The following is an 11,035-nucleotide window of genomic DNA, read 5'->3' as shown; positions in this document are numbered from 1 at the left end:
ACGGAGAGCTGGCTACGGAAAAAAGTGACTTATCCCTACATGGCTGATTTGTTGTCAAGTATGCTGATACATAATGAAGTAGAAAAAGTCATGTCTGCCAGCGAAATCCCGTGCCTTAAGGTTGGGAGGGGTGGTCAAATAAGTCAAATTTTAATAAAACTGCCGATTTTCCGACTATATTTACCTCTGGCGCCTTTATTTTGAATCGGACGCAAAAAATCAATGAAATTTACAGCTTATCAAGGTACATCTTTTTTGTATTTAACATTTTTCGCTATGATGCTTACTTTTCGAGAAAAGTGCAAATTAAAAAAAATTATAAAATAAATAGTTTAACTTTTCAATTTAGAATTTCTCAAAAACTAAGAAACTCAAAAAAAACTGTAATAAACTTTTTTGTGGAGTTTTGTATGCCACATTTGTCAGTGTGTGCAAAAATGATTACAAAAGAGTTTTTGTTATGGCCCTTTTAAACTGTGCATGTGGTTCGTTTCTTGTGAACACGATAACAAAAACGCCTGAACCGATTTTTATGAAATTTGGAATGTTTATAGGATTGTATAGGGAATGGCACACCACCTATTTTGGTTTCGGTCCGTTACCATCTTCAGGGTTTTTGAGGGTGTTAAAAGATAAAATGTGCCATAACGGCTTAAAGAAAATGTTTGTAATTTTCTCGCATACACCGGCTAATGTGGCGCAAAAAACTCTACAAAAAAGTTCATAACAATTTTTTTGTGAGTTTCTATGATTTTGAGAAATTTTAAATTGAACAGTTAAACTCTTCATTTCATAATTTTTATAAATTTGCACTTTTCTCAGAAAGTAAGCTTCATAGCGAAAAATGTTACATATAAAAAAAGAAGTGCCTTGATGAGCTGTACAAAAAAGTCTCATCCATTTTTTGCGTCAGATTCAAAATAAATGCGACATAGGTAAATATAGTCGGAAGATAGGCAGTTTTATTAAAATTTGACATATTTGAGCGCCCCTCCCAAAATTAAGCCAAGGGATCTCACTGGCAGACATGACTTCTTCTACTTCATTATGTATCAGGATACTTTACACAAAAAATCAGCCATGTAGCAATAAGTCACTTTTTTCCGTAGCCAGCTCTTAAGACTATAAAGGCTTATTTTCCGATTTATGTTATTTATTTACCCAAAACATTGTTTAAATACTTTAAACAATACCATTGACTAATACCCCCCCCCCAATATTAGTCAATGACAAAACCCAAAACGAGCTTATAAAGTTTGCGTTTTTTAGAGAACCTTTGAACGAAATGATCTAGAAATCAAAGACAATAAACGAAAAAATGAGCATTTAATCCGATAAAGTGTACATTCAAGAACCTGTACAATTTTTTTGATAATTTTGGTTGATGTACGAGGGTTTTTACAAAAGTTTTAAATTTTAATAAAACACATTAGATATTTGTGAAAGGTTTTTTGATAACAAAGTTTATCTTGGGAGTCCTACAGGAGCTAAGTTTTGATTATTCAAAAATATATTATACGTTTGTTGAAACTGTAAAAATTAGCAATAAGTTATTCAGTCCCACACCCCGAAAAGTAGTTTTATTTAGAGTCTGATTAATCTCGAATTGTCTGAACCGTTTCAATAATAAAACAAACCTACTAATTCCTGGAGGGATTTCTACAGGCTCCGGTGTGTTTCGAGGATCCACAATTTCTGGCAAGAGGAAATTAAAATGAATAAGTATCATATTTATTCATAGTATGAAAGTGAATGGATGCTCTCGTATTTTATGTTACCTTTTTTTTGTTCTTACATGTTTTAAATTTAGTATGCATGTGTTTACTAGCACGTGCCCACTAGGTAAGATTAATTGTGATGTTGCTCTGTAGCTGGCTTTGCTGTTGAGCAATAAATATATATTTATTTATTTAGGTATTTTTTTAAAATAAACCCCTAAGGCAGATCTAAAAAAGCGGCAGAGCATCTCGGGTGACTCTATGGCGTCATTGAATTTGACCCATTTCTTATAGGCTTTTTACAACCTAATTGTTCTGTAAAAAATATTTTAACCACAGTAATTCCATAATCGGTAGATTTTGAAGATGTTTGCGATTTTTCGCGACCCTGTGCCACTTTTTTGTGAAACCACAAACAAAATCAATCTATTGTAGCTACGTTTGTTTCTGAGATACAAGGTGAAAAGTTGAAAACGAAAAGTTTGACTTTTTGGGATGATATCGTATCTTACTTTCCATGTAAGATAGAAAATAGGTAAAAACTGTTTATTTTAGATACTGTTACGTAAGAATTCAGTGGCGTAGGCAAAAAAACTTTTGGACCACCGTTTCTGAGGGTCTGAGGCCCAAAGTTGGCATTTTTTTAATATGTGACACCCTGTATAACTTAACGTCAATTGTTTGCAGTTTTTTTCCTGATTACATTTATGCATCACACTCACAACCGTATATATTTTTTTTAGCAATGAAAATCAATTAAAACCTTATTTTTACTGTTTTTAAATAGTATGCCATGAATTCATGGAGATTTTGTTTTGTTTATTGTCCACGGTAACAAAGGCACTCGATACCAATCAATACAAATGGCTGACGGTAGAAATATGCCATTTCAAAATATGATAAAATATATAATTAAATAAAAAAATATAGAATGATACATCAATGTAATCACAAAAAGAATGCAAAAAATTGAAGTTAAAATATACAGGGTGTTGCATTAAAAAAATTCCAAGTTTGGGTCGAATCACAGAAATTGTTTTTTGCCTACGCCACTGGATTCTACGTAAAAATATCTAAAATACGCAGTTTTTATCTTTTTTCTATCTTACATTGGTAGTAAGATATGATACATCCCAAAATGTCAAACTTTTCGTTTTCACCCTGTAACTTAGAAACAAACATAGTTGGATAGATTCTGTAGGACACTGTACATGTACATTTTCTTGAGCTGGTACTAATGATTTTATGATTATTTCTAATTTGTCGTTTTATTGTATTATTATTTTGAATACTTTTTATGTTAATAATAAAAAATCAAAATTTTCTTAATGTAAACTTTTTTATGATGTGGCCCGCAGCTATCTGTGGAAGCCGAGGTGGAAACCTTAAACCTTGTTGATGATAACATTTTTTATTTCCGCATTTATCTTTTCTAACTTTTGGACGAATAAGGCTTTTTGAGATTAATATCTCTGGGTTCGCTATTTCAGCAGCTAATGGACCATATTCTTCAATATCAAATCAAAGTTAGGAATTATACACCACAAATAATCTTCATGTGTAAATAAATTAAGCCTTTTCATAGAAAGTTGAGTTTTTATTATTAGGGTAATAATATTACAAAGACAAACAGTTATCAGTACCGTAGTTTGAATATCGGAGGTGCAGTTCAAATAAAAAATGCCTTATTATACCTGAAAAAATTTAGGAACCTTATTTTTTACACAATCCTCGTACATACAACTACGTCAACTGCTTATCTACTTATTTGTTCACTTTAAAAAAACAATCCAATAAGTAGTGCAGTTAAATAGCAAAGGAATAAATCTGTAAGTATTTGCACTTGATTCGCGTACTCAACACCAAATAAATAGTTAAAAAGTACTTAGTTCAGAGAAATACTGCATATCTGCACCACTGACCTAAATAAAAATCCACTGCGATTCTTGATCGGACAACGAAAATGGAGAGCATTCCACGAAATTTGTTGTGTACATACTTGATGAGTTAAGGAACAAAATTGTTGAACAGTTTTTTTTAAATAAGTTTTCAAACAAAAGTTATACTGATTTGGAGTTTGGGTCTTTAGGTTACAAAGTGTCCCCCGCTTACTAGTGAGTGATCTAATTTAATAATAATAATAGTAATTTCGCATGTAGTTAATTGAAAATGTTGCAAATAACAAAAAAATAGCGATTTAAATCCATATTGAGATTAAATGATCATAGACAATTCGATATGTCGATTATGATATTGAAGTCTGCAAATTCGATTCCAAAAAGATGTAGATTGTCCGTGGCTGCGAGTGGTTGGAAAATGCTATTTAAGTAGTTCCATTACAATCAATAAATATCATAATATCGACTTAAATCGTTATTTTTTTGTTATTTGATTAATTGAATTTCATAACTATATTACTCTGAATGTAGTTGAGTCCCAGTCATAATTATTTTGTGAGATATTCTCATTAGTGTAAAGAACATTCTGTAAAATTTTCACTTGTTTTCATTCAGTCCCTTTTCAGATATTCGTCGAAGAAAATTGACATTAACATGCTTTCGGCCATTTTTGAAAAGCCATAGAAAAAAAAAAGGAGTGCATCCTCAAGACTAAAACTTTTTCTGCAGGTAGTATTATAAGTACTCTACACAGTAACAATATATTATTAGCGAGCCTCTTCTTCTTCCCAAGAATGTATGGCGAATCAGTAATTTTTTTTAATTTTTTTGAGAATAGTTCCGAGTGACTTTCTTGCATGATAGGAAAATTAAAATAATGTAAATTTGAGATCATTTCATGCTGAACGTTTTTTGAATTATTTTGATATCTTAAAAAATAACTTGGTAATTAAACTTTCCGCAAACCCCGTTTTTCCGTCAAATTCGCCAAACCACCATTTTAGAAATGGCTACCTCAAAAAAACCATGGCTTATAAAATTTTTTCAAATGCTGATTTGTGAAGGGAACCTATGAAATAAAAACCAGAAAAATAAAAAATGCTGAGCAACAAATTATATTTATATTGGGTGATTTCAATTGGATTGACCCTTAAGTAAAAATATACCTGATTGCTGGAGTACTCTGGAATTTTATCCGGAGCGCACTGTATAACGCTATGGTGGTCGTTGGGGTCGCCTAAACTAGCCCACTGAATGTTGACGATCAATTTTAAGTTGGGTAGGTGGAGCAGTTTGCAGTCATCGTACTTTGAAGCGGTCCTCACGAAGATATTTAGATCGCCTTTGTAAACGAACTTTGCTGGAATTGTCCGAGTCAGTTGACATTTCTCATTGCGTTGATTTACCGTTAGTCCAATCCATTATTACTTGGTTCCAAGTCAGTTCCATTTCTTCAGTTGTGTTGTACGGATCTAAAGAGGCGTGCAGCAAAACGGTCAGCTGTTGCACTACCATCGTCAACCGACCGTGCAGCAACAGTCTCATTTTATCCCAAAATGGTAAGGGGGGCGACGGATCGCGGGAAGGCGGAATAATTTTCTCGAACGCTAAAACGATGTGTCAGCCTGAAATTGTCTAAAGGATTACGTACTTAAGTTGCACTGAGCGATAACGGGCTCCCAGCACGGACCGAAGGCGTAACTATACGATTGTATCTCGCAATTGAAGTCGTGATAGAATTTTAACGGTAACATGCTTCGTTGGACTGTCACTGATCCCCACGGTTCTCCCAAGTCAATCGGCACATCGCGTGTCGCTATTTAGAAAGAAGTGTTACTAATAGAAATCGGTACCTGTAATGTATATGTATACAAAATATCTGTGACTCTGTGCTCGGATTAGAAAATTGTCTCGGTTTCCTCAAATTTCAATTATAAGCCTGCTCGTCACGCCTGAGCAATTTACTCATTATATTTTCAATTATCTGACGTATTATTTATTACTCTGATACAGGATCGCAAATTTCGGTCTCAGCCACTCTGTGTAAACATGCCGACAAAACTGTCTGTAAAGGTGATGGTGCTTATGCACTTCTTATACTGCGTGTGTGGAAGGTCCTTACATACTGGAAGTACTGTAAGCGTCCGACTAGAAAAATTCACATTTGTCAAGTGGCCTTGTGTTGCAGGTGCCTTTTCAGAAGGAGGTCCAAGAGTTAGCTTCGTTAGTGACAGCTACCGTAAACTCCTGGGCAGTTCAGGGCGACGTACAGAGTATCGTTGCAAAGCTGCCCGTTGTTATTTTTATGAAGAATTACAAGTTTGATTAGCTCAACATAAAAATAATGTAAATACCGTTCTGGGGAAAAATAAATGATTTCTGATCGCCGCATCCTGTTTCTGCTACATTAACTGCGCTAGAAAAAAAAACCGAATTTCAAGGGCAGCTTCTTGATCTAAATCATGCAGCTCATTTAAAGCCGGAGTTACAATCAAGGCTTCATCATGAACGCATCTCGCTTTTGTGTTTTAGTGGTGATACTACTATTCGCATACGAAGTCAATTCGGCACCGAGCGCAAAATTGAGGGTGAGCTACATTTACTGACAGCTTGAAATGTTAAATATTTCAATTAGGCCAAGCGCGAGAACCAAGGGCCAATTGAAGCCTTTCTCGATTTTTTATGGGAGGTCTTTGCCACATTTACTAGAATACAAGAAGACATATCCAACCTCCCCGTTGTTATTTATTATAAGCATTAAATGGTGTACCCGGCAGCAATTTTAACTTTTTTTTCTCTTTTGTTAAATAGGAAAAACGCCAGGCCGATGGGTTGATCGAAACTGCACTAGACCTCATTCTCGAGGGAGCTTCAAAATTTTCTGAAATACAAGAATCCCTCGAAGGTCTCCCCAGTGTTTCTATAGGCCGTAAATAATGCACCTACATGTATTAGCACAAGTGTGTTTGTATTTTACATGCACAAATAAATAGTCAACTGTTTTTTTTTTGTTTTCACCACTGACATCAGGGTAACAAAACAAACTAAGTAGTTCTCTCATTTAACCCTTTAGATGATGTAGGGCAAATCTCCTAACGTGCTTAATCGACCTCTCTATATGCTACAACCAGCGAAGATGTACCAAAAATACAAGACTGTACAGGGTGGCCAACTAAGAATGCGAGGTACTGTATCTGAGAACCTATCCATCGTAGAGGCTTGCGGTAAAAAAGTTATTACTAAAACGGCCACGAGAAAAACCTGGAAAATATTTTTAAAGTTTCTGAAATGGCCGCTAGGGGGCGAAAAAAAGTGATGTTTCTGTGAATTCCGCTATATTAACCTAACAACAATGTCCGGTCTTTGAAGTCGACGATAATCTTAACCTTTTTTGTTTGACAATTTTTCTTGTATTTCTAAAAATGAAGTGGTGGGGGGGGGGGGGGTTTTCAAAGGTTTGCATAAAGAACACCCTGTATCTTCGAAACGGCTGAGCTAATTTAAACAAACTCGTGTTAGTTCAAAAGAGCTGCCTTCAGCTACAATTAGAATACTTGAAGTTTTGTTAGTTTCACATATCGCCGCTTGATGGCCTTTTTCGACATTCCGACACAAATGGATAATTCTCTCAAAAAAATTAAATGCATTGGTTCGATTTTTTTTCATGAAAAAGTAGCTAAATGATGCCTAAACAAGCTCGCGAAAACAGCATCTCGATATCTTGAGATATATATATATATACTGACATAGATAGCATAGATAATAGATATATACCGTGATGGTCAGCATTTCGAGCATTTACGGCGGCATTAAAAGCTTCCTTTTTTAAATCGATCCACCTTAGGGCCACAAATTATATAATAAAAATAATTCCGTAAAAATTAGCTTAAAAAAATAAAATTTTGAGAGTATAAAATTTTCTTTGGCCTAAATTTTAGGTTAGGAACAAGATATCGTGATGCAGTTTTCGCGAGCTTGTTTAGGCATCGTTTAGCTACTTTTTCATGAAAAAAAAATCAAACCAACGCATTTAATTTTTTTGAGAAAATTAAACCATTTCTGTCGGAATGTCGAAAAAAGCCCTCAAGCGGCGATATGTGAAACTAACAAAACTTCAAATATTATAATATTTGTAGCCGAAGAATAACTCTTTTCAATGAACCCGAGTTTGTTTAAATCGGCGTTTCGAAGATACAGGATGTTCTTTACGGAAACTCTTCAAAGACCGGACATTTGTTTCTTAGGTTAATATAGCGGAATTCACAGAAACATCCCTTTTTTAGATTCCAGATTGCAGTTACGCCCCCTAGCGGCCATTTCAGAAACTTAAAAATATTTTCCAGGTTTTGCTCGTGGCCGTTTTACTAATAACTTTTTTTACCGCAAGCCTCTACGATGGATAGGTTCTCAGATACAGTACCTCGGATTCTTATTTGACCACCCTGTACAATTAATTCAACTCTTAAAATGTACAATAAAAGAAGTGAAGTTCTACGTTTTACCGAAAACCCATGCGCACATACGCACACGTTAGGAAATAGCATAATCTAAAAGGTAAAAGAATCTGTGTAAACTACTGTAACAAGTGGTCGCTTTACCGTGTCAAAAATTTGGTTCTGAATTTGTATTTTGTTCAACATAGACCGCTTCATAGCGTACGTACGTGAACAAAAGAATGTCTGATCCTAACAAGTGATAACGTATTGGAGAAAGCGAGCGCGGTTGCCACGATCTTTTCAAACTTAAAAGTTGCGTTCATTGTTGCATTTGAGCCAGTTGAAAAAGCCGAAGTGCGGGTTGGTTGTTAGAACACGCCAGTCGAGGACATTGCGGGGAAGGCCCGTTTCGGTTTTTCTAGCGGGCGAGATAAAAATAGCGAGAGAAGTGGGAGAGCAAGTGACTGGGGAAGCAAGAAAAGGCAGATGTAAAGCGGCCCTAAAGTATTGCTGTCGCCAACGGCAGCGGAAAAAGAAGATCCTGGCTTTGGAGTAGAAGATCGAAAATCTAATTAAGAAACATGTCTGTACAAAGAAGCAGGGGTATCAGTTCAAGGTCTCGCGCCACCTGGTGGTGACTTTTAAAAGTACGTCAAGGTAAAGTTCCAAGGTGGCACGTGGAAAATGAACGACACCGAAAAAAAGATGGAATTGACTTAGGATGACCTTGATTTGACGTCATGGAACCATCAAATTTTTAAAACCTCGACATTGACCTCTGATGACCTTGAAAATGAAATAGGACAACACAACAATGGGGTCATTGACGTCTGATTGCCTTGAAAGTAAAATATACCACCCCAACAAAGAAGCAATTGACATCTGAAGACCTTGAAAATAGAATACAACACAGCAAAGAAATGGAAGTCATTGGCCTTGAAAATATGACATTAAAAAATGAAGTCATTGACCTTAGGAGTGAAATGTAGCTCCACCTTGACCTCCCCAAGGTCACCGTCATCTTTGAACTTCACCTTGCCCTACTTTCCAAAGCGAGCGACCTTGAAATGAGCCAGGTTCGGCCCTACATAACTACCGAGGGACGAACGGAAGAAAAAATTAAAATTGAAGGATGAAGAGCTGGAAAACCAGCTCAAGCGTGCGGATACTTTGCTTTTTTTAGAGCGAAAAAGAGAACGTGGCGAAGGTTTAGCTGAGGCGGCAGAATGTAGATAGATTTTGGTGGTATGTGTTTGATTCGCAATGATGTCGTACTCTCATTTCCGGCTAAATGGCGGAACAGTTTGGAACCAAATGATATTCTTAGACCTAAAAGGAAGAGCTGAATAGCTTTTGGGCAGAATCGCGCATGCGCAAGTGGTATCTGTACTAGCCACACCAAATTTTTTCCCTTGTAATTATTTTAATTAGCATACGATGTAGTGTTTGCTTCTATAAATTTGAATTTGCAAGCCCTTATAAAACATTGCGCAATATTCGTACAATAAGTTAACAGTTTAGGAGGTCGCCGTGCTTAGGGGTAGTTTTTATTTGCTATAGTTAGCGCGTACGTAGTTTTCTCATGTACGTAGAAGTTTGATTGAGAATGTCGCTTTCATTTATTTGGGACTAAAGTCTTAAGTCTTAAGGAGAAGGTTTTGATGCTACACCCCGACCCATCGTACAAGTCGACAGCATCATACTGAATTTTTTTAAATCATCTTCAATACAAGCGTATAATCAAGTCTAGAGCACGCGCAACGAGTTTAATGGTATGACGCGTAGCGGGGTGTCTTTACACGTTGCTTTAAAGACCAATTATACACGTATTTCGTATAGTATTTTTTATTATATCTGTAATATCATTTAAAAATAAGAGAAATAAAATGAAAATCATATCGACGTTATACTCGAATACAAGTAATTCCATGATTGCCATGGAAATATAACTTGACGTTTGCTTTATAAATCAAATGACTTCGGTTGAAAAAGATCATACACCGCCCATTCAATGGCTTGTAGCAAAAGCAGAAGAAAAGTTGGTAGGTGCAAAATCCAAATCCAGTAAAGAATATGAAAAATTGTTTTCGTGGATGAATTTATTGATAATCAAAATTGATAATCAAATGTATTGATAATGCTGGCATATATGAAGGAAATGTCAAAGGTATTATTTAAATCTTTTATCCTTTGGTGCATGATTTAAAAACGGATTTCCCATGCCCTAAATTACAAAACAAAAGAAGTACAAGCCAAAGAAATCTTTTGCATTTACAGACAGCGATCTAACATGATTTTTTATTTCAGCCTCAAGTGACAGTTTCATAAGTCACATTTGAAGTAGGATTACTAAGCAACCTTTAAATTCGCAAAAAGCTGCGACCAAGAGCAGCCCATATAAGCACAGCAGTTATGCATTTCTTGTGCAGTGTTTACAGAATTGCACTGAAAAATGGGGGCGATCTTTTTTTAATTTCTAAAAAAGCGACATTAACGGCGCATATTTTTGATTTCCCACAAAAAAGAAGCGAGTATTAAAAACTAAAAAGTGTAACCTCCCAGAGAACCTCAAGTGTGGGAATTATATTTTAAAAAAGTCATTTGTTAAGAAAAAACAGCTACCTTTAAAAACAATTTTAAAAACCGTTGATTTCAACAGGATGGTGCACCCGCGGACAACGCCCTAATCTTGCGAGAATTCATTTTTAAAAAAATTAGTAAAATGCCCAGAAGTTAAAAAAACAAAACAGAAAATTAGAAAAACAAAAAAACATTTCATCGTAATTTGCAGTATCTAAATTTGTTTGTAAATTATCAGAATTGTAAGTTTACCACGAAATATACGACCTCGCAGATTCATTATCCTGAAACAGATCTCCAGCTGTATCATCGGGAACAATGTATGTTTAAATAAAAAAATTACAAAGCGTGAAAAAGTAATAAGGTTGATGCTAATCTAAAATGAGGTCAACCAATATCAGAC

General features: G+C 35.3%; 1 protein-coding gene and 1 long non-coding RNA gene across 2 annotated transcripts; one reads left to right on the top strand and one right to left on the bottom strand.

Annotated features, from left to right (window-relative positions):
* Nucleotides 1-4,632: 4,632 nt before the first annotated feature.
* Nucleotides 4,633-5,487, bottom strand: LOC116178737 (protein KIAA0100-like). Its single transcript, XM_031498322.1, has 3 exons — nt 5,268-5,487; nt 5,023-5,223; nt 4,633-4,976 (listed from the first exon to the last, which is right to left on the bottom strand). The coding sequence occupies exons 1-3, from the start codon at nt 5,368-5,370 to the stop codon at nt 4,648-4,650; spliced, it is 633 nt and encodes a 210-aa protein (XP_031354182.1). The 5' UTR covers nt 5,371-5,487; the 3' UTR covers nt 4,633-4,647.
* A 103-nt stretch (nt 5,488-5,590) lies between these two features.
* Nucleotides 5,591-6,618, top strand: LOC116178738. The gene is made up of 2 exons (XR_004146893.1): nt 5,591-6,204; nt 6,428-6,618. It is a non-coding gene; the product is annotated as an uncharacterized LOC116178738 (long non-coding RNA).
* Nucleotides 6,619-11,035: the final 4,417 nt, after the last annotated feature.

Source organism: Photinus pyralis, unplaced genomic scaffold, assembly GCF_008802855.1.
Source record: "Photinus pyralis isolate 1611_PpyrPB1 unplaced genomic scaffold, Ppyr1.3 Ppyr1.4_LG8, whole genome shotgun sequence".
NCBI lineage: Eukaryota > Metazoa > Arthropoda > Insecta > Coleoptera > Lampyridae > Photinus > Photinus pyralis.
The sequence above is the reverse complement of the archived record's forward strand: the minus strand, read 5'-3'. Positions and strand labels throughout refer to the sequence as shown.

What these genes read in the sequence shown, in the direction of transcription:
- LOC116178737 (XM_031498322.1), bottom strand. Translation starts at nt 5,370, where the DNA reads ATGTTACCGTTAAAATTCTATCACGACTTCAATTGCGAGATACAATCG. An exon ending in TATCGCTCAGTGCAACTTAA is followed by an intron (nt 5,224 to 5,267) that starts GTACGTAATCCT and finishes ACATCGTTTTAG; the next exon opens with CGTTCGAGAAAATTATTCCG. An exon ending in AATAATGGATTGGACTAACG is followed by an intron (nt 4,977 to 5,022) that starts GTAAATCAACGC and finishes GGACAATTCCAG; the next exon opens with CAAAGTTCGTTTACAAAGGC.